At 28.8% G+C, this 24112-nt stretch overlaps 1 protein-coding gene across 1 annotated transcript in view; it reads left to right on the forward strand.

The window, feature by feature from the left end:
• LOC139427053 (uncharacterized) overlaps positions 1-16405 on the forward strand; it is a 149287-nt gene extending 132882 nt beyond the window's left edge. Inside the window, exon 3 of the mRNA XM_071187571.1 lies at positions 14442-16405. Within this exon, the coding sequence (XP_071043672.1) occupies positions 14442-14918 (477 nt within the window). The 3' untranslated portion in view covers positions 14919-16405. The remainder of the gene's footprint in view (positions 1-14441) is intronic.
• The last annotated feature ends 7707 nt before the right edge of the window (positions 16406-24112 follow it).

Here is a 24112-nt window from a genome sequence, read left to right on the forward strand (position 1 = left end):
AGATATATATATATATATATATATATATATATATATATGTATACATATATACACATAAAGTAAAGTAGACTAAAGCAAAGTAAGAGTCTAATTTTATTTCCTCGATAAAATGCAAAATAATTATTGGATTTTACCTTGTAATTATAATATATTGTTTTATTATTTATCTTTTATTTTTCATTGTATGCATTCAGATAGTTTAATTTCTGCGTTTGCGTTTAATTTCTCGGTAGCGCCCTTATTAACAGTGTTCTAGTTTTCCTCTAATATTGATTAGTCCTTGCCTAGTTGAGCTATGGGTTTTAGTAACTTTCTTTTGGAATGAAATGAATATTGATTGAGTCCTTAATTAAGTTATTACATTGTGTCTTGTACGAAATAGTCCTTTTTGGTTAGATGATATTAAGAAAAATTAGTAACTATGCTTTCCTTCACTAAGCTTTTAGGATTGCTCAGCTTCAATTTCGAAAGGTATTACACCACAGTTTTCACAGTGCAGGATACTAATTTTTTCAAACAATCAGTTTTTTTTTCTCTTTATTTTTTGAAACTTCATTAGCTGCGAAATAAGCAACCAATATAATAATTGACCTATTGTTTTCATTTTTTATTTTAAAAAAAACACAATCTCTAATTTTAATATACCATTACATGTTTAAAGCTTTTCCCTTAAAATATATTGAACAAAACAATTCAAGACGCAATTTTTGATTATTTCTGAAAGTTTTAGGAAATACGAGACAAAACTTTCAAATAATATACTTTTTCACAGAAAGTGACAGAATATTATGGAGCTGCTTTAAAAATATTCATCAAAAATAGATTCAAAGAAATCTTGAAAATTCCGTTATTTTCAATTCCATTTCGTTTGAATTCAGTAAAAATAAATAGAGTAGAATACTGTATTTCCAGATTTATTTTCCCACTTTCTGAAACACGAACGAAATTTCAAATATAAAATATTGATAAAAGTATTTTAAAATAAAATTTCTTAAAAAAATATTTTGTAATTTAATACTGTTAATCAACATGCGTATTAAACCTGTAATTTTATTCTTAAGTTTTAAGAGCTTTTCTCATTCTAATACTTCAAATGTCAAAAACGCGTTTCTTAATGTAAAGTTAATAAATTATTTCAAAATTGGATTTTCTAAAACAATACTCTATCATTTAATACTGTTAGTAAGCTTTTGTAACCTGTAATTTCATTCTTAAATTTTCTGAACTTTTCTTATTACAATACTTCAAGCGTTAAAAATGTCAAATGTCAAGAAAGCGTGCCTTAAAATATAAACATATATTGAAATAAGCATTTTTAAATAGGGTTTCCTTAGAAATTATGTTCTACAATATAATACTGTAAATAAACAATTGTATTATATGTGGTATCACACGTAAAAACACTTTGTTCAAAAAATATGATATTTAATCTGGTTATCATTTTGAACACAAGTTCAATAGAAGTCACCGAAACAGACAATTTATTTCACACTTCTCTAGCTGTAATTTTATTCTGAAGTTCTTAGGGCATTTCTCGTAACAATGCTTCAAATGTCAAAAAAGTATGTCTTATTTCTCCGGAAGTTGTAAAATTTCTTTCAGCGTTTTTTTTTCTTTTGAGAATAACCATATTTATTTGAAAAGAAATCTGATTTCAGCATAAAATGATGCTTTTTAGAAATGGTTTATTTTCCCGATTTCTTTTTGAAAAAGATGTAATGCAATTCTCCATTGTGGAAAATCTCGTTTTCTCAGCATTCACTTAACTTTTGTCTGTAAAAATTTAGTTTCATGCTTAAAAAATAGTTTGTGTGTTCTTTAATTTCTTTTTTATACTTTTTTATGCCTGAAATAATATTTCATTTCTTAAATATTTTACATTAAAGTCTGGCATATGAAACAAGATATTTTCTAAAATATCAAATATTACTCTGTGTAACATTTAAAAAATATCCTTTAGATAAAAATATGTACTAGATAAAAAAGTACTTTTGGAGGAAAATAAGAAATTTATAATTATTTTTTATTAGACTACATTTTCTCAAAATTCAGCATACACAACACAAAAGCAACTAACAGGTAAATGAACGGCGTTTTCATTGACAGTGAGATCGTCACTAAGATGTAATTGATTTTGGGCATCTTGGTGATTTTAGCGATGTTTTTAGGAACAAAAACTTCATCTATCTTATCGAAGTTTCGAGGCTCTAGATGCATTAAGAAGTGAGATGCCCGTGCTGAGAAATGAAGGATGGCAAAAACTACCAGAATATGGTAAAATTTACCATGATTCTGACTCTATGGGGATGCCGAAACTCTCGGTAATTTTTACTGAAACACTTTGGTAATAATTTTGATAAAGTGAACAATAAAATGTGGTTTTATAATTTATTAATAAAACTAGGTAAATGTGATAAAAATTAGTAATTTTAGCATAAAATCATAGAGAATGGCATAAAAACCATTTATTCCATTACATTGTCCTGTGAGTTTTGTATTTCTTACACAATGTGCTGCAATAAAAACTTTAACTTTTGAAACCAAAATTTCCGGTAAACCAGTACCTTATGATCGAAAAAATTACCAAACTAATTGTAGAAATACCGTATATTTTGGTTTTTAGTACAAGAATTATAGTTTTCTTTTGCCAGAAATGTCATTACCACACTGCCCGTGCGAAAAGATTTAGGGTTTTTTGTGGACGCTATTTCGATAAAACGCCATTTTAAAATTTGCGAATGGGTATTGGTTTCAAATGTGCATCATTCAAATATTTATCACTTCAACTGCATGCCAAGTTAAATGCGCTTTTAATTTTTTAAATTTTAGTTTAAAAAGGAGGACTCTTTTCTGGGATTTTGGGGAAAAGAATTTTACTTAAAATATGCCTAAATACTATAAAACGACGTACTTAAAATACTTTGAGCAGAAAAAAACCTAAATACTTGACTTTTACATCTTGGATATGCCCCTCACAATATACTGAGAATTGCAAAACATGCGTTTTTCTCCACCCCTAGAGTGATAAACTTTCTAAGAAAGCTTCTAAGAAAGTTACTTCTAGAGTGACTTAACTTTCTAACATTGTTAAGCCACTCTATGAATAAAGAAACAACCACTCTATGAATGTTCCTGGTACAAGTTACTGAACCAAACTCAGCGGCGCAACAGCCCATAGAGGGCCAAGGCCTACGGTGCCCATCTCAGTTTTCTTGACCTTGGGCTCTGGGATGCAGGAGCAGATGTTCCGGTCAGGTGGTTGACCGAACGCGGAATCCCCAGTGTTTAGTTCCCCAGCATGCCTGGTACTCATATATAGACCCACTGAAGGGATGAAAGGCTGAGTCAACCTTGCCCAGCCCGAGGATCGAACTAGGGACCTGTGGCACGACAGACCGAAGTGCTACCGCTCAGCCACCGGACGTCCTAGTTCAGTTGTACTCCTTTCAAAAAGAAAAGCTGAATCGAAGGAAAGCTATACAGTTTGTTTAACTTTGGAAAATTATTTTTCAGTCTACATATTTTATGATGAAGAAACTTTTTTAGACCTTAGGTTTGATTTACTGACTTGCTGGAAAAAAAACTCCTTAGGTTTAAACTTTCTATAAAAATATTTGATATGGATTATTTCAGAAATTATGTAGAAATTTTAAAAAAAATGGTTTATTGAAATAATGGTTTTCCACATTAGGTTTGTAAGACCTTACGATTTTTCTTTATTTTAATACTGAATTTATTGGAAAGATAGGAATGGAAAAGTTAAAAAGTGCGCGAAATTTAAAGCTGGCTTATTGCTTTCAAATTTTTAGCAAGTTTCTTTTCTTCTTTAGATCTGCATAACAAGTTCAACATGTTTTTTTACATTTCAACTGATATTAAAAAGGACCAATTTCTTAAAAATAAAAAATCCGAAAAGAAATAAGAAAATGTTCAAATAAGATAACAAGTTTCATGCTCAAAAAAGCAAGAAAAATTCTCTCCTTTTCCAAGCGATACTAAAAAAATATTCGGCAAAAAGTATTTTAGAAACTGGGAAAAAACATACATTGAATATATAAATAAAACGCAAGTTGGAAATATCGAAAAGAGTTTCAGGTTTCGCTGCATTTTTTTCCTATAATAATTTCTTAAGTTGAAAATATGTGTCTGAGATTTAACGCATGTGTAAAAAAGGCATGACTTGACTAACGAGCTTCTTAGTAAGAAAAAAGGGAGGGAATCAATTTTCATATATCAGGAACTAGTGATTTCACATCAAACAGCTGAAATAATAATACTAATGGCAGTGAAAATTCCTTTGTCATCGATAAGTAACTACCGTAGCAATAGTTACAGAAGCTGGAAATAAATAGCAATTTTTTTCCTGCCTCATGGAAGTTTTTGAATGATACAAAATGACTGATAAAAATGAGATACACATATTGAATGCTGGGGCAGGAGCTTTTTGGTATGATACCAAAATTTAGTTTTAAATCAGATCGTCTTTAAAAAAATTTAACAGAAGAAATGCAAGCAGAAATTCTTAAGATTTTACCTAAACAATAAAAAATTGCTCCCTGCTCTTATAAGTATTGAAAAGATTAACGGACTAGGAATTTTCTTAACATTACAACATTATTGTTGGTAGTACTTGAAATCCAAACATCTTCAGAAGAACAAGGCATTGCTGTTGACAAAACAGGGAAGAATACAGCGCATAATACATAAAAATTCAGGCATTTTGCATCATTTTTCAAGCATCTATTTGGTTAATTTTTGTTTTAAATTTTGTATTCTTACCAAATAAATAGTTTAAATACCGTATATCTTGGTATTAATTCTAGAATTATGATTTTTGTCTACCATAAATGACATAACCATTCAAATACTGTTATTTTACACGAATTTTTTCTCCGTCTGATTAAAATATAAATTGATTAAAATACAAAAGACTTTTTAACATTATTAACAAAGACGCGTTTTTATTCAAAACATGTTCAGGATTCTTTTTTCCCCGTAGAAATATAGCTTATTTTTGGTCATTATTTTGCAATTATTTATTCAAACGTTATGGTGTTGGAGTCACTTTCTGTTTAATTTATTAAATTATCCATTAATTGAAGAAAATATACTTCCACTTTTAAGTGTGCAATTTGTAGTTATTATTTCACCATTTTAGTCCCGTTGGACATTTGTTGTATTGCATTATCTATTAAACAAGTACTGAAAAATTGTACTGAATAAACTTGTGACTTTTGGCAGTGTAAATTTCAAACAAACTGCTTAAATCTTCAACTTAATGATCATATTGCATGCTCCAAAACCCTTTAATCCTAAGTTTGAAAACATACAAGTTTCAAAGGTAAATCATAAGCTTCACAAAATCTATCGATCTATCCACAAACATTGCAGAACTTTTGAATGAGTGCTTACAATTATTTCACGCAAGAATGAATAGTTTCTCGGTAATATGCCAAGATGAACTTGGGAAGTTTTATAAATATTCAAATCTTACTCGAAACAACACAACTTTTAACATTTTTCAAATATATATCTTCATTTTCAATGTATGTTTCAGTTGATATAAATGTTCAGTAGGTCTTGTTGGAAGTTGACAAAAATAAACTGGAATTTAAATTAGATATTACATCCTGATATTTTTTATTGCTAATAAAAGTACATTAAGCAATTATAATGAATAAATTAAAAATACGAAATTAAATAACTAATATTTTTTCCAAGGTAATTTTACTTTAGTTGATATTTACGTTATATGATAATTGCCTCTGGAAATTTGAAAGAATAAATGGGAGAAGAGTGGTAGGGCAAGTTGACGTAAAAAGTATTTGATTTTTAGCTTTTTCTTTTTTCTGCAACATTGAGCATTAAAGGTTATAACATAAAGAGTTAAGAAAAAGTCTTAGAAGCTTATTTAATAGCTTATTTCAGTTTTTGTTTTCGTAAAAGGTTCTAAAAGTTCGTATTAACATTTTTCTATTCTGCAGTCGTTAAAATTTTAAGCAGCAGAATAAAAGATCAGGATAGTGACATCCTAAAAGACATCGTTTTTCCCCTGAAAAACATCGTCACTAAAGAAATCAACCAATGACAGAAAAAGGAGGCAAAATACTATTTTGACGGACATTTCTGTCAGAAATGCTCTGGCAATTGAAAGAATTAAAAAGGAATAAAAATGCTTTGTAGAATAAGTACGGTAGATAAGAGAAAAAAATTGCAAATTAGATAACAAGAAATGCAAATTTGGCAAAGAATTATTTCTTAACCCAAATATATATGTATATATATATATATATATACATATATATAGCTGAATCAATTTTAGTCTTTAATTTTTACTCTAAATAGTTTCAAAAATGNATAACACGGGAATGCTGGACAAGTGAGTCATCAGTTATACTGTGTTGCTTGCTCAGATATGGGAAAGAAAAGTGATTTAACTGAATTTCAACGTGGAATGATTGTGGGTGCGAGATGTGTCGGAACGAGCAACAGCAAAACGGCTGCACTTGTGAAGTGTTCTAGAGCAGCAGTTGTTAATGTGTACAAAGAATGGACAATCAAGCAAAAAATCGGATCTCAACGTCAGACTTGTGGTCGTCACAGGGTACTGAATGCTCGATCAGAGAGAAGGCTGGTCAGGGTTGTGCAGCGCAGCCGGAGAGCAACAGTGCGACAAATTGCAAGTGATCCTAATCAAGGAGCAACTGTGAATGTCTCTGAACGTACTGTTCGACTCACATTGCGCTGTATAGGGTATGGAAGCAGACAGCTGAAGGGGTGGTCATAATAATTTGGCCACTCAGTGTGCATATATATATATATTTACAGACAGATGAAAAAAGGGAGAGAAAGAAAAATAATCATAAAAGAAATAGCAAACTACTGGAAAAAAAATTTTAAAAATCCGGAAAATAAACGATATAATCTTTTCATCAGCCCACACGATTATATCCTCAAAAAAGAGTGCTTTCTGATATTGTATCAATACAGCCAAAGCAAAATATATTAATACAATAGTGTGAGGAATTTTTTACAAAAATTACAACAAATAAAATAGAACACAATAAGTAAAAATAACACGTAAAAACGGAAAATAAGATTGTTTTTCTTAATTTCCTTCGTGTTTTTTGTATTTATTTATTTTATTTCACAAATCCTATTAATCACCCTACTACGGAAAGGAATATGAAAGTACATACTCAATCATTTAAAGTGAAAACGTTTTATGAGTGAATTTACTAATTTCGTAGAACATAATAACATTGAACATAATAGTGAGAGGATTTTTAGTATAGCTTTAATTATAGTAATCATACAAAAGTTCATGATCATTTAAAATATGCATTGATAAAAACTAAAAATAACAATGAAAAAGCAATAAATTAAAAACACGATTATTTAAAAGTGCTAGATTTGAAATTTGCTTTCTTCACAGAAGAACTGTGAAAAAATTATTTAATTTCCTGGAAAATATTATTTTGATAACTTATTTCAGATTACAAAACAAATTCTGAATAATACTTGGTTGTCAAAGATAAAATTTGCAGAAAAAAATACAAAATTGGTGGATAACTAACTAATATAAAAACCTGGACGACGAGAGTCAGAGAATTTCTAGAAAAGCAACTTTGCAGCATTGTCTGGATTAAATTGTTTTCCGATAAATTAGGATGTGAGAAAATTTGTGGGACAGATCTGGTGCGTATGGAGGTTGATGACGAAGTTTTAATTCCATTTCCTTGGTCTTGGCATGGTCAGTTGTGCATGTATGGTTTAGCGTTATCATACAGAAAGGTATGGGTCGATCTGTTGACCAATATAGGCTGTTCTACTTTAGTTTTTGCATTATTTCGTCGAGTTGGTTGCTGTGTATTTTCTCAATAACAATTAATAGACACTCTGAGATGGACAAGATGTTCTTTAGGTCGTCATCATTAAAATTTGATGCTGGGTGATAGCGTAAATAATTTGTGAGACTCAAAGTTATCAGGACGAAATTCTACGAGCCAATTTGCTTTTTCTGCAGCGTAGTAAACACTGTAGTCAAATACATTATGTTTCACACGTTCTGATCTGTCGTATTTTCATATAATACCTCATGTATCCTAATAGTGCAAATATTTGCAATATTAGAAAATTATTATTTCAATATTTTCAACAAAATCAATTTTGAAAAAAATCTATTTATTCTTTTAGAGCCTGCAATGATTTCATTAATCAGAGGAAGTGTGTAAATGTCCAATAAACAATAAGAGAAAGGTAAAATATGAAGCCAATGCAAAATAATAAACTGTCAAAAGAATAATTTTAATTAAGAATATATTTAGGATCAGAGAATTGCGTTAACCATTATAAAACATCGATAATAATAAGAATTATAACCGTTTTACTAATGTTACCTCTTAAATAAGAATTTAATTGAAACACTGGTATTAAATATAAAACTTTGAGTTGATCAGTTAAATTTTGACAGTTTACAAAAAAATTTAAAATATTTTAACTATAAGGTTATGTTGCTGTGAGGAAAGTACATTGCTTCAAGTTTCTTTCTAAAACCTAAAAAATGTATGAAAAAGATTTAAGAGATTAGTCAGCACTTCGAATGTCACATTCCTTTACGCTAATGCATGAAAATTGCATAAAACAAAATATGAAATATTTAAGTGACTTTTTAAGAGGTATTTTTCCTTTTTCAGAAAAGAGAAGAAAAATTTTTTCATTCGTTCTAAACTTTCCACGAGATGAAAAAAAGAGTCTTTATAAAAGGTTTTTTGCGCTTGCCAATATGAAGATTGTGGAAGAAATGGGAGAGTGAATTTGCATTTATTTTATAATTTTGTAGTATCGAGCATTCGCTTTAGATAGGGCACAATTTTAATGCATGATTTTAATCGGATTTTATAAGATCGCAAGTCGTATTTTTTCAATAATATTCTGTAAATAAATATTAACTATCAAAAAATTTTCTAGCACAATTTACGAAAAGTATAATCCAATTCGGATTTTTTATTTTGAAAAATTTGAGCTTTTCTAATATCTATCATTCAAAAAAAATATTTTAAAACTATTTTTTCATAAAAGTTTCCCTGAAAGAAATTTAGTAATTTAATACATAAGAAAATAACGAACCATTATATCCTAGATATTTCGAAAACTGCTTTATGCCCGACTTTATCAATATGAACTAAAACAAATGAATGCCTAAAAATTATCTATGTCAAAGTTATACCGAGTTGACATGTTTTTTTCCTTTTGCAAAGAATTGCCGTCAATGGCAAGTTTAAGAAACTGAAGAACACCTAATATGGTAACTTCTAGCACTTACAGTAGCGTGCAAGAGTATCCGTATATGTTGTTTCTTAAATTTAATTAAGGCTGAAAAAGGCAAACTGAAAGCTATTTATCTTTCAGAACAACCTCATGTTTTTAATGCCACACAGTTTTATTTGCATTTTCTGAATGATTTGTGTATAAGTGCAGGTCGTCTAGCCACGAAAAGTGGGAAAGCCATCCCTTCTACTGAGAATCAAAATTGTGATGGCATGTTTCCGGATCGTCCTCCTCAGAGATGTTTCCGGATCGTCCTCCTCAGAGATGTTTCCCAGACCGTAAACAATTGGCCACTATGCAGCCCTAGTCGGACGTAAATAAAGTATTCCTACTGAAAGAAGTTACAAGAAATATACTGATAGGAGATTTCTACACGCCACCATATAAGTTTTAAAAATAAGGTCGAAAGATCTCATTGATCGAATTTGCAACATGAAGTGAAAGAACGCTGAAAGTGCTCTCCTCAATTCTTGTTCGATTATGATGCATTTTTAGAACAACAAACTCAAATCATACGAACTCGAATGGCATTGCCCTTAATACCCATACACCAGGCTATAACGTGAGTCGCAAACCATACTGTTGTAGATTGCTTCTTACATTTCACTATGAAGCAACTGTTTGAATTGCAATACACGAAACGATGCATTTTTAAATTATAACATAAATTGATAATCTAAAATTTTGATACATCTAAAGCCCTGAAACACGAGTTAATGTATTTCAAGATAACTTTCGAAATTTATAGAACAAATATTAATATTTGATCTGTAAAGTATAAAGTTGATCTGGTGTATTAGAATATAGAAGTTTCTTTTAATAGAAAACTATTGAATTATTTTTGTTTTTAAATAATGTGTCCGTGAATTAAAGGACAGGTAAACGCAAGAGCAGCTAGAACGGTTATATGGTACACCAAACATGGAAGATAGATTAGTTGGTAAGTACCGATACAAATACAGTTAAACACTAGTATTTAAGTGGTCCTAATTAAACCCGGTGGGGCTAAAGCCTATTCAGTGAAATATAAGATCAGAGTTTTACATATATTCACAAAGCGAAAATCTGCCTTGATGTAAGTGCATTTTTATATAAATATGAGCACATTAAAACACAATATCGTTTTTTAATATATTAAAACACAATTTTTTCTGCTACAGTATTACGATACTATGGTTTAATTTGCAATCATAATAATATTACAGCAAAATTGAACGATATTATGCTAAAAATTCTTAAACAATTTGGAGTGCATTGAAACATAATATCGTTCAATTTTTCCTCAACATTATTACGGCAGCAGGTTGAATCATAGTATCGTACGAATTTTCTTTTGAAAGTTTGAATATGCAATATTGCAGTTCAACTTGAACAGAATTCCGTTTCCTTTTAACACCCTATTAAGATTTTGCATATGCCATCCACCATGCACAAACTTGCATGGTGGAGATCAGGTACTTATGTAAAGGTTTAATTTTGAACCGATTTGTCTAATTGCTTACATAATTGGAAAATATTATCAGATTAATGAAAAGCAGAATTTCCATAAACAAAAAACTGCCTACCTAATAATTATGCATAACTGTAAAATGTAAACTCGAAACAGAATTTGCGAAATTAGAAAGAAATTAAAACCTAATAATTATACATGACTGAAAGTATAAACAGGAAGGAGTTTTTTTGTAAACAAAATAAAATATAAAAACAAATAATTGTGCGTAACTATAAAATATAAAGAAGAAACTGAATTTACGTAAACAAAAGCTTAATAAATAATGCTTATGCATTTCTGGAAAATCTAAACAGAAAACAGACTTTATGTTAAAAAAACTAAATAACTAACAAAACACAAAGGTTGGATATAAAAGCATGTATGTTTTAGAAAAAAGTTTGTGAATCACTTCTTAATATATTCCGTAGTAATTCCTCCATTTAATGATATATATTTATTACTACTTGAGTTTGATAAGTTTCCTTATAATTGTAACAAATTAGTTAATGCTGTGTCGTATGTTTATGACACAATATTAACTAATATGTCATAAATATTTGTCTTACATTCATTCAAGAAAATAAGTTTAATGCTTAAGATAAGTATTTTATAATTTTTAATTTTATCATTTTTATTTACAACTTAATAAATTGCAATATTCATTTTTGCAAAACTTAGTTGTAATAAACTTAGATGCAAATAATAATAATATATATAAGTAGTAGTAATTAGCTTTTGCAAGTAAAAGTACTCTACAGTTAATAAATATACATATCTGCAAAATGTGAACAGAAACAGAATTTACATTAACAATAAAACTAAATAATTAACAAAACAAAGAGGGTATAATAAAAAAAAGCACGTATATTTTGGAAAATAGATTGTGTGTCATCTTTTTAATAAATTTTATAGAGAGTCTCATATTTAATAATACATATTTATTACTACCTTATTATATGTTTCCGTAAATAAACTGTAAAATATAAATTAATACTGAGTCGTATGTTAACGACACAACATTCATTTATATTATGTCTTAACTACTTTTTCTACATTTATTCAATAAAATATATTTTGAATTTAAAATAATTTTATATATTTAATTTATTTTTGTAAAATTTAAATAAATTACTATATTCACTTTAACCATGGCCATTTCTAAAAAAATATTTTTATGTTTTTTTTTTTTTGGTAAAGAGGTAGACTAAACATTTTTTAAAGTCCAGAACAGTAGTTATCATGAAAGAAATTATACAAAATTGATAAAATAACAGTTATTCGAAGGAATTAGGGCGAATATAATGCTAAGAATGTGCTTGTTTTATAAACGAAATGCTTTTGTTATGAAGATATAAATTGTTTCTAATACGAATGAAAATATATGTTGTCAGTAAATAAATAAATAAATAAAACTATTGCAGTTAAAAAGTAAATAAAACTATAACAATTAAAAAGTAAATAAAAAATTTAACTATATGCTTAGCAAAAAATTTCAGTTTCCTCAACACCAAAAACGATTTCCACTAAATTTTTTACAGTGTAGTAAACTGCTGAAATAATTTATTTTTAACTAGTATATCAACTTCTTATTTAAATGTTCTTTTTCTGATACATAAAGCACTAATGAGACTATAAATAATTATCTAGACATGTTCGAATCCATTAAAGCTTGTAGTAAAGAATTTGATTCGAGAAATTTCCTGATTGCATTAGATAACACGCCCACCTAATTTTTTTAAACGTTTTACATTTGATCAAATATTTGTTCTATAATTAAATCGCCTTGAAAAAGTCTGGTTTGAGTTTAATTAAGATACTGCTGAGAAAATTAGCAATCCAGCAAAATTTCATCTTTATTGAGTAAACAAAATGTTTTCCAAGTTTCTGCAGCAGAGAAAAAAATTAAAGAATTAAAAGAAAAGATTTCGTTTTATTTTTCAAATTGAATTGAAAATTAAGAAAAAAATTAAGCAAAATCACATGCATTTATTTGCGCTTAGGAAAAAAATGTGATTTTTTTATGCCGCTTTTTTTCTCAGGAAAACTTTTTTTTCTTCTTTTTATGCGTTTAATTTCAATAGAATCCTAAAACTCCCACTCTGAAGAAAAATACTTCTATTAAATGTTGAATAGATTAAACATCATCTGTGTTAGTATAAAAATTTGTGTTTTCTTTAAATTAAACAGCCGTTAAGGTGTTTTTGTTTTTTAATTAAGTTATCAATTTAACTATTATGTGATGTGGAAATTCAATTTAAAATATTATCAATAAATAATCAGAAAAATTGCTTGAACCATACCTTGGACTACACTATCACGAACATTTGTTGAAACTTTATTGAAGCAGAACCGTACTATCATGTACTGGTTTTTTAAGAATAATTAATTAGCATGGTTTAAACTTGATAACTTTGAGGCAAAATTAAACAATATTATGGTCCTGTTCAAAATTTCTAACAGCATGAATATAAGCTTCCATATTTATGGTATTAGTTTGATAACACCATTAGAAAAGGTTGCTAAGTATACAGAAATAGTTGATATAAATATTCATCATAAACGGATTGAAGCTTTTCAGATCAATAGGCATCAGCTTGTCTGGGAATAATGATTACATTTCTTTAAATGTAAATAAAAAGTCGTTAAGTAATTACTTTAAAACAATTAAGCAAATATTAATTGTTTTAAATTAACTTTAAAACAATAAAATAAATATTAACTTTAAAACAATTTTTTTATGTTTAACATCAAGCAAAAATCTTAGCTTTATTTTTCAATGTTTAATTAAATCTTTCTTTCCCAACTATTGTTTTTAGTACTTTCCTTAATTCCAGGCTTCTTCCTCGGTATATTGTTTAAAAATAATGCAATTGAGGGTGTGCATGAACTAGTTTAGTTAAAATTTTCCCAAAATAGTTCTATTCATTTTTAACTTGTCGAAACTACAGTTATTGCAATTAATTTCTGAGCCAGGCAGAAGTCCACCCATGTGTGGAAATAACTACTTAACCTGTTGCTAATCTTAATATTGTTTTTTTTTTAAATTTAATTCGACTCTCGCAAATAATTTGTGAGCCTGAACTTAACTTGTTTCTGTCTCAAAACCCTCAATTATTTTATCACATTTTGTATGTCTTGCACTTTTAGACGGATGCTTAACTATAATATCGTGAAAATTTCCTGAAACCGTGAATACCACTTTGAATCACATTATCGTATAAAACAATGCTTTCTAAATTTTATTTCTCGATGTTGTGGTTCAACTTACGGGAAAGACGGTCAAATTTAAAAAGTTATAAAGATTTAGTTTCTTGTTCTAAAGCTTTGCAAAACTCAATTTGATACTACTAGGTGACTAGGTGACCTAAGACTTGAATTTCCCTAAATTCGAAAATGGGTGTTTCCTTTTCAGACAATATAATTTACTCTATCCTCAAATATTTTGGGAGATTTTAAGAAATAAATATGTATTATATTTAAGTAAATAGCTTTTTTACATCAATTAGTTATTTCCAGTAAAAATGGCTGTACTTACAAGGTGGTGATTTATTTTATACATTTAAAAAATTTTAATGTAATAAATATTTCATGTTATATGTAATTTATTTTTCTTTCTTAGCTTGGATTCGGAAGGAAAAAGAAGAAGAAGACCTGCAAGGCTTCACTCAACTGTCCAGAATGTCTCAAGAAAAATTTATATTTGAGCTCAACTGAATGCCCTCTCGAAATTTGTCCGGAAAAACAGCAAATAATGACTTCGGAAGCAATGCGAGAACACATAAGCCATCCAGCAAACATAATTCCTCCTGATAATGTAGAAAATATCATTACTGATGATAAAGTTGGATGTATTGCGCAAAGTCGTAATATGAGAGAAGTAGCAGATGCTCCTATTCTTAGAAGAGGGCCTGATGGAGAATTTTATCCAGTTACTTATCATCCATCGCAGCACACAATCAATTGCAAATGTCCTCCTTGCGAGCAGAAACGCTATGATGAAAGCATGGTAGCAATGGATGCCCAAGTCATTCTCCAGAATTCCTTGATGCAGAGTACACTAACTGATACTGCTGGTTTAATGTGCGCTATATCATAAGATCAGGATCAATTTCGGCATTTTAGTTTTTAATGTTAATCGCAAAACACAGAAATTAATTTGCGACTTCACACAACACTTATATGCAAGGCTCAAAATATTTTTTTTTCATTTCCCCGAAATTTCTAGTTTTTTACAGAGGGACAAAACATCTCACAAAAAAAAATTTTCTTTAAAATAAATCATTAAGATTTAATTAATAATTAGATTTTAAGATCAGCCACTTGATGTAAGCTGTCCTAGTTAGGATTGTATTCCAGTACATACATTCCCCCCTTAATGCCTAAGTCGCAATTTTTCAATAATTGTTTATTAATGATAAGAATTGTTAAGTAGAAAGAAATTTTAACAAAATCTGCATGAAAAATCTTTGTTTTATTTGAAAAAGTCAAACAATAGTGTTAAGTCTTGGGATATAGTACAAACAACCGAAAAATTATATGAAACCTAAGAAAAATTATTCTTACAATTGTATATTTGTAGAAAAAGTATTCTTCTATTTGTATTGTACAATTGTATATAATTTTCTTATCTGTTTTGGAAAATGACATTATCCAATAAGGTTTTTTTCATTAAAATGTCTTCATTATAATACTGAAAATTTGTTTAATGCTGCTTGAGATAATTTTAAAAAAAGAACATTTAAACATAACTTATTAGAAATTCAAGTAAAAAAAAAGTGAGATTTTGAGAGAACAATTCCTTAAATAGAACACTACACTTTGTTGCAATTAAATGAATTAAAGTACTCTAAAATGTAATGGAAAAAAATTAAATTTCCTGAATGGCGTACATATTTCCCAAACTATGAGCAAAATATATTGCAAGGGTTTTTAAACTATGTCCAAAAAATGACAAGATTTTTCCAAAATATGCTTTTTAATACTTAGTGTTTATTTAGAAATGCAATGAAGTTCACGTAACAATTGTCAGTTCATTAATGCAGTGTCTGAAGTGTCTTATAAAATAGAGGAATTAAAAAATATGAACAAAATATCTTTACTAGCATTAGAAAGGATCACCATTAACAGTAATACACTTCTGACATTGATTGTACAACTGCTAGAAACTGTCAGCAAGTTCCTTAGTCTATTGGACTGGGCTCAAAATTACAGGGCCACGGAGATTGATGGACGTAAGCCCAATAAATGCTCAGATGTTCCATAGTATAAAATAAAATATTATCAACTAATAGCTACAAGACTTTTCTTCGAACGTTTTGAATGCACCTTGTACTTTTCAGTATTTGAAGTCCAAAAGGAAAATTGATATTCACATATGTAATTTCTGTGTGTATTTCGACTTCTTACGTAAAATTTGCATTTAATTATTCCAATCTAAACAGACATAAATTCTTAAAATGAGACATTTTCCTCCAATTTGAGATAAAAATAAGATTTGAATTCAACGTAATTTACATGTTCTAGTTCTTTTCTTTTAGCATAGTTTACTAATTTTTGCCACCCTAATATAAAAAAAAGTAAAAACATAAGTCATATGTCTGATCAAAATGCATTTTTAGTCATATTGACTACATCTATTGCAATTCGAGCTGAATTTTCCAGCATAGAATAGATGCTTTGAAAAACTATTTGAGTCTTGTCTGTATGTGTTTAGTGTATATTTGTAAATCATTTAAAAATGTAATGTTTTGCAGAAAATATTGTAACAGCATAGTTAATGTGAATGTTTGTATTGATGTTTTATAATCGCCATCCCAATTGCTGTAAAAAATTTCATCGTTTTAAAAATACATACTATTTAGCATGTTGAAAATTATAATTAGCATTTCATATTTTTCTACTTGGAAATGCAATTTCACTGCAGTGCAATTTATAAAAAGCATTAAAGCAAATATTTTAAATTTAGAAATAAAATTAGAAATATTAGCTACTAGTCAACACAATGTAAATAACATTACGATGCAAATTTTAAAACAGTATGTGCCAAAAATTTTTTAAATTAATATATTGTTTGTTTGTTGGCAGTGTTGCATTTTTTATATAAAATCGTTGACGTCATTAAAAAGGTGCTTGTAAAAATTAACGAAAAAAACATGAGGGGTTTTCTTTCAATTCTTCTTTTCTAGTTAATTTTGTCTATTTCTATTTATTCTTAACATGTCCATTGAAATATCGTAATTTTTTTAAAACGCATTTATTCAATTTAGTGGGCTTAATTGGAGATATTGAATAGTTTTGACTATTTGTCTTGACCTTTTCTAATTATTTAGATTCCAAACTTTTATTTTTAATTTAAATTTTCTTATCCTTTGGTTAATTTAAGGCCAAATAAAAATATAAAATCTACCCTTTAATTATTTATTCATGACACAAATTATGAGTAGCAAACCATTTTTAAGAAATAAGGAAGAAAGCAACATTATTGTTAAAAAGTCAGAGAAGTAATAACAAATAACAGTAGTGAAATGTTTTTCTTTCATAAAGTGCAACTCATTTGCTTTCTCTACAATTGTACATGTTCCTCATAATCTACACGTAGTTATACTTTTTTTTAAGTTCAATACTCTTTTTCAAGAGTATTCATTTTCGAAAAATTCTGGCAATTCAGTAGAACTACATTTCATCAACTAAGATACACAACATGTATACGATAACATAACATATTAAAAAGATTTTTGATAAGAAAACAAACTAAATTTTTTATTTCGCAGAACTAACAATTTCAAAGTATGTAATAAACCGTATCTTTAACTTAAAAAATAAGACAAGTGGAAATTCTCAACAGTATTGAGAAAAGAAAAGTGACAAAAGTTGAAAATAGAGAATACTGTCTACTATTTTTAAAATAAATGTTTAGGAAACAGATCAGTAAAATATGAACAGTATACTAAAAAGAAACTTTTATTCAATAAATTTATTTATGAAAGTTTTAAACATTATTTATTGTTGTTTTTTTAAACTTAAAACTGAAATTTTGTTTTAATCAAAAGTTTTTACGCTCTTCTTAGAATTGAAATCAAAAAAAGCTCCTTGAAACTCAAATTATGTAAAAATAGTAAAATTTTAAAAAAATTAGAAAGGTTTTTACTGATATACTTCTCTTTTTATTCAACCTAGTGAAGATTTATAAAATTATAATGAAAAGAAAATAGTTTAAAATTACTAAATGCGGGATTACCATTTGCTAATGTTATATTAAATGTGTGCATAACGACGCAATTAATTCGAGAAATGTGGACAAAACGGTTCATCTTTTTTTCCAAAGCGGCTTTATGAAAAAATTGCTTAAATTTTTATTTGTCTTTTGATTCCAATGATAAAGAATATTAAACACTAAGAAACTATATTTTGGAAGGTAAATACGAATTAAATTAATACAATAAGCAAAGGTTTGAGAATACATGAAAATAAGTAATTTTGAGTTTTATATCTTCGATACATTTGATAAATTAAATTATTAAATAAATTTAAGAATTGAAATAACTTTCCTTACCCTCTTCTGCAATGTTACAAGTTGCAAATATCCATCCTTTACTGTTAAAAAATTAATACAACCTACCTTCATTGTTGACCTGCATTTTGAGCGTCTTTTGCACTATTTCGGTCATGTTCGACTAGATGCTTGGCCATGGTTCGATGGTGCGTTCGAATGACAATGTTCTTGTTTTATCTGACTACGCCATTTTACTTAAAACCAGACATAGCCCATTTTTAATGGGAAGTCAAACCGTGGTGGCTCAAGAAATACAGAGTTCGCCTCCCAATGAGGTGACACAGCTACGAATCCCAGCTATGGCTGATTAATACGAATTCTGCTCCCAACTTGCACCAACCACTGCGCTCGCGTAAAATATCCTCAGTAGTAGACAGATCTTAACTTAGAATTCCCTTGCCTTCGGGTTAATAGTGGGCAATTTTTAATGGTTTTTCTTTTCATGAAACGAATATGCGAGTTAGTTTCCTGTAAAGTCCTCCACAAAGGCTGGATTGACCCAATGCTTGATCCAGGAGTTCCCTTGCCTTCTTGGTAGGATTCAAAATTCCAAGGCTATGGAGTTGAATAATGATAGTTGTACTATCAGAATTTGGTCGGCTATTCGATGCCGGCTATTAGATATATAGCAGTATTGTTTTATTATCGTAAATTAATAGCTTAAAGAACTGACCTTAACGAAAAACAATTCTGCTATTCATTTCCAAAAAACATAACGACCGTCTACAGTAAGTTTCATGTGATTTCTGACTAACAGCAGAAGGCAAAATTGTCGGGTTCTAGTTTCTTCTACTTCCCTGATCTTGTCCAACTGCCCGCTATATTTATATCAAATGATTGACTCCTTTTTTCATCTTTACCAACCGTTTTTTAAGCTAAAAATAGGATTCTAATTCCATTTTAAGCATTTTAATAGCAAAAATAACTTTTTTTTAAAAAAAAATAAGTGTTAAAATTTTTTATAATAATACTTTTTAAGGAAAAATTAAATTTTAAAAATGTATCCTCCCAACATTGACCATGAGGGTTTTCATCCTTATCCTTTATTGTATACCTTCCTTAGCAACAATTTTACCTTGGCCCTAGTTGGGCTCAAAATTGGCTCTATCAGAGTCTTATATGAACATGCACCGAGGGACCAATATTAGGATGTTTATATTCTTTAATATTGGTCCTATATAGGGCCGAGATCGGCCTATATTGACTGAATAATGAATATTAAATATCAAGTGAATCTGACAACTCTATATAGGACCGATATTGGTTGTAAAGTGGCTGTAAAATATCTGGTGATTTGAACAATTCTAAATAATGCCAATATATTGGATAATAATGGCCCTTTGAACCCTCATTGAGCCAAGCTTCGTGAACATTGGTTCAATGAGAGCTCAAGTTATTTTGCTGCTAGCCTTATTATGCTTTTTTTTACGAAATTTTACTTTGCTCTCTCTCAAACAATTTATTCACCATGGAGTCACGTGTTTGCAAAGTCATTTTATCTGCATCTTGCATACTTCGCATGGTATAGCTGCATTTAAAGAGAAACAACTTCCAAATTTGAAAAATGCAATTTGGTTTACTCAAACTCGTTATCAATACTTCCAGTATAACGAAATTTCAATCCAGTGAATTTTTGTCAATTTTTTTATGTCTTTATTTTATAATCAATTTATACAATTTCCTAAAATATTGATTTTCAAGTATTTTAAGAAGTAAAAAGAAGGATAGTAATAAAACTAGACAACTATATTTCTTATTATACAACAACTATATTTCTTGCTATACAACAACTAGACATACAACAACTATACTTCTCCAAAAATATAAACATATACCGACTGCACATTTCTGGAATACGTAATAAATATAAGTTACGTATTTAATACGAATTTCTTTCTCAAATTATTCGAAAGAATACATTTAATAATACATTATATATAACTCTGATTGAAATATATATATATATATATATATATGTAATTGTTCAAATAATGTTATTGATGCATGTTTCTCCACAAATCTTTTTTATATATATATTTGCTTATTGTAACATGCAATTATATTTGTGAATTTTATTTATTGTATGATTATTTGTGGCATAATATACTGTAATATGCAAGTGTTTGAAATATGTATATTTTTAAAGTATTTCAAAATAAACTGCTGATCGATGTTTGTTTCGCAAGATAAAAGTATCAGGCATTATTGTTTTTGAAAAAGTGTTGTATATTTAGTATCAATTAAAATGATACAAAATAAATTTTGGATTTCTTTATTATAGAAAATTTCATTGTAACATGTTTATTTGATGATATCTAAATTTGAAAACAAATTTTAGAATAAAATTTATATGAAAACAGAGTAAAGTGGTGGCAGCAAATGCCAATATACTAAATGACCAAGTACAAGAAAATAATTAAATAAAATATAAACGATAATTTTAAGTTAAGGGCTTCAGGACATGTTTTTGAATTTTTTTTAAAATGCATATTTATTAAAAACTTTTCTTTATTTCTGCACCATTTATTAAGTATACAAAATTTGATCATAAATCTTCCCTGAGACTTTGTTAAAAGAATTTCAAATTATAAACTTTAAAATGTGGTGTTTTTAGATTTTTATATTACTGAAATTTTTTTGTTAAAATTTGAAAATTTTTATTTATTTTTACTAAAATTATCCAAACTTAAATATCTGCTGAACTTCTTTAAAAAAAATCTTGTTTTTATGTTGCATATTTTTTATTATTTTTAGAATTATTATACATTAATGCCACCATTTTGTTATAAAAACTGAAAACAAAAATTTTATTCATTTTTTTCGAAGGAAGTAAAGTATTTGAAGCATGCATATCCCTAATTTCATAGAGTTATTTTTCTTAATTTTTTATTTATGTTGTTCTTAATTAATGAAGAATTAATTATGAAGAAAAAGCCCTAGCAACAATTTTACATTGGCCATGTTGGGCTAAAATTGGCTAATATGGGTTCTGTAGGAACATGCACCGAGAAACCTATATCGGGATGTCGAGATTTTTCAATATTGGTTCATTTCTATCTACGACCATTATTGAAAAATATAGACTTCCCAATGTTTAACCAACATTATAAATTTATAAAGGACATAGAAAATGATAGTGGCCCATTATTGAAAGTCATTCTTGGACCAAAATTGAAAAAATCTAGACATCCCAATGTTTTCCCAACATTTTGAGTCTGTAAGGGTCCTACATAGAAAATAATATTGGTCCATATTTGAAAGCCATTCTAGGACCAATATTACTAAATGTAAACAGCCCAATATTGGCTTGTAGATTGTTGTTTGAGGCACGCGTGCTCAGATCACGCCCCTGTGGGGCAAGGCTAAAGGACCCCGTTGTGTCTGATCTAGACTGAGTAGCAACAGCACAAGGAGGTGAATGTCGCAGTCACAAATTGCAAGTCATTTTGTAATAATATTGTAATAATATTAACTAATGTTACTGCGTGTTGTAATAATATTAACTAATAATATTTGAGTTAAATAAATTATATGAAAATTGTTAAACAACAATAAAAATCTAATAAAAAGCATGTTCAGAAATCAATGTGGATTTATGACGTAATTGTTATAAACCGAATGATTAAAAGTGATACCTCAAATTCACATGTCATAATAGTCACTTGTCATTGTATTAAAAGCATCAGCATTAAAAAAGCTATGTGGAACAATGATAACTACAGAATATGGTGTGAATGTACAATAGAATTGTTGAAAACTGTGCTCGTCAAAAAGGGATAACTCAAGTTTGAAATTTGCTTAGATTAAAATTTTTAGAATTTTTTTTTTTTTTTTTAGCCATTACCATGTGTTTCAACAAACACATGGTAATGGCTAAAAACTGTTCGCTGTGTTCCATCTACCAACGTACGTGTGTTTCTATCGACGTGGTCATTTCTGTCGAGATACACGTGTTCAGATCACGTACGAAAGTCACCTATGTCGAGTGCTTGTTGAAACAAGTCTGCCTGCGAGCAGCCTTTGTGGGGCTATATTACTGACAATGTCAACCTTCATCTATAGTTACGCTACAGTCTCTATATCGTAAGCCTACAAGAGTCCTATATAGAAATTAATATTGGTCCCATGTTCAAAACCATTCGAGGACCTAAAAAATTTAAACTCCCTAATAGTGTTCATATATTATAAACCTATAAAGTTCCGACAGGAAAATGAATATTCGGCCAGATTATAAAGCCATTCTAGGAAACATTATTCCAAAACTTATACACTTTATTCTCGGTCCGATATCGAAAGTCATTCTAAGATCATTGTCTAGAAATATATAAGACCATTATAGACTAGTAATAAAAGACCACTCTTGTATTCTATTGAACCTGGAAAGACTTAAAATATATTTTAATAATATCCATTTCTATATGAAGTTCCTTAATAAGTGATTTACAATACAAGCAAATCCATCTGTAATACGATTTTTATTTTTTTCTCTTAAAACATTTTTGTTTATTTCTCATTTGTCCAATTACAATACAAACATTCACCTTTTGAAAAGAAATATTTTTCTTTGTTTGTCAATTAAACTTCTGATGGTTCATACGAAATTTTGGTAAAACTATACAGGATAGAAAGAAAATTTTTGTTTAGGATTATTTATTATGAAATACGAAAACCACTGCTTAAATGCTTTGCCTTGAAACTCTTAGCTGATTCAAATATCTTGAAAATTAGTTAATAAATAGAATAATTAAACACGCATATTTTAAAAAGGAAAAATTGCTTTATTCATTATACGGCTTTTGGGGGTAATACTGTGCGATTTGGCGCAAAAAAAACCAAGCGATGTAAAGGGAATTAAAAATTAATTCTTATTCTTGAGATTGCAGGATGTTAAAAAATAGATTGCGAAAGCTGCACTTGAGCTATCGTCTACATTTTAGAGTGGGCTTAGAAGATATAATGCGCTGTCTAAAATATTCTCAGTGGTAGACGTGGCTTGAGTCCCCTGACAGTCAGACTAACCATGGGAGGTTTTCCTCTCCATCCTACCCAAGTTCCATCAAAAAGTCCTCCACGATGGCAAATTTCTCTCAACATTTGATCCAGGAGTTCCCTTGTCTTCTAGATTAGGTTCAAAATTACAAGTCTATGGAGTTGAACATTTTTAGTCGTAAACCCAGAATTGGGTCGGCTGCTCAGCGACGGTTATAAAATAAAACATTCAACTTGGTCGAAATGACATATTCTGATAATAGAAAATCGTGTTACCAAGAGCACTGCATGTTTTGATTTTATTGTAAAAATAGCACAAGAGTTGTATTGATGGCTATCCGTCCATGAGATTTGAAAACAACTAAGTATGATTTAAGATAAAAGTGTTTATTATTCTACCTTTTTGGTTTTATATAACGGCTGTAAAATATCTGGTAAAAAGACAATTTTAAATAGGATCTACATTGAATGAATAACGTCTTTAAAAGATCGGAAAATCGTGCAATTCTATACTTGGCCTATATAGGTTGAGTAACGGCTATAAAATATCGGGTCAAGCGAGCAATTTTAAGTAGGGTTTATATTGGCTGAATAATGGCTATAAGACATCGGTTGAGTCTGACACTTCTATACCAAACCAATATGGTTGAATAACGGCTTTAAAATATCAGGTGAACTTAACAAATCTGTATAGTGCCGAAATAAGGGAAATAAAATATCGGGTGAATTCAATAATTTTATATAGAGTA

This window comes from Parasteatoda tepidariorum, chromosome X1, assembly GCF_043381705.1.
Source record: "Parasteatoda tepidariorum isolate YZ-2023 chromosome X1, CAS_Ptep_4.0, whole genome shotgun sequence".
Classification (NCBI taxonomy): domain Eukaryota; kingdom Metazoa; phylum Arthropoda; class Arachnida; order Araneae; family Theridiidae; genus Parasteatoda; species Parasteatoda tepidariorum.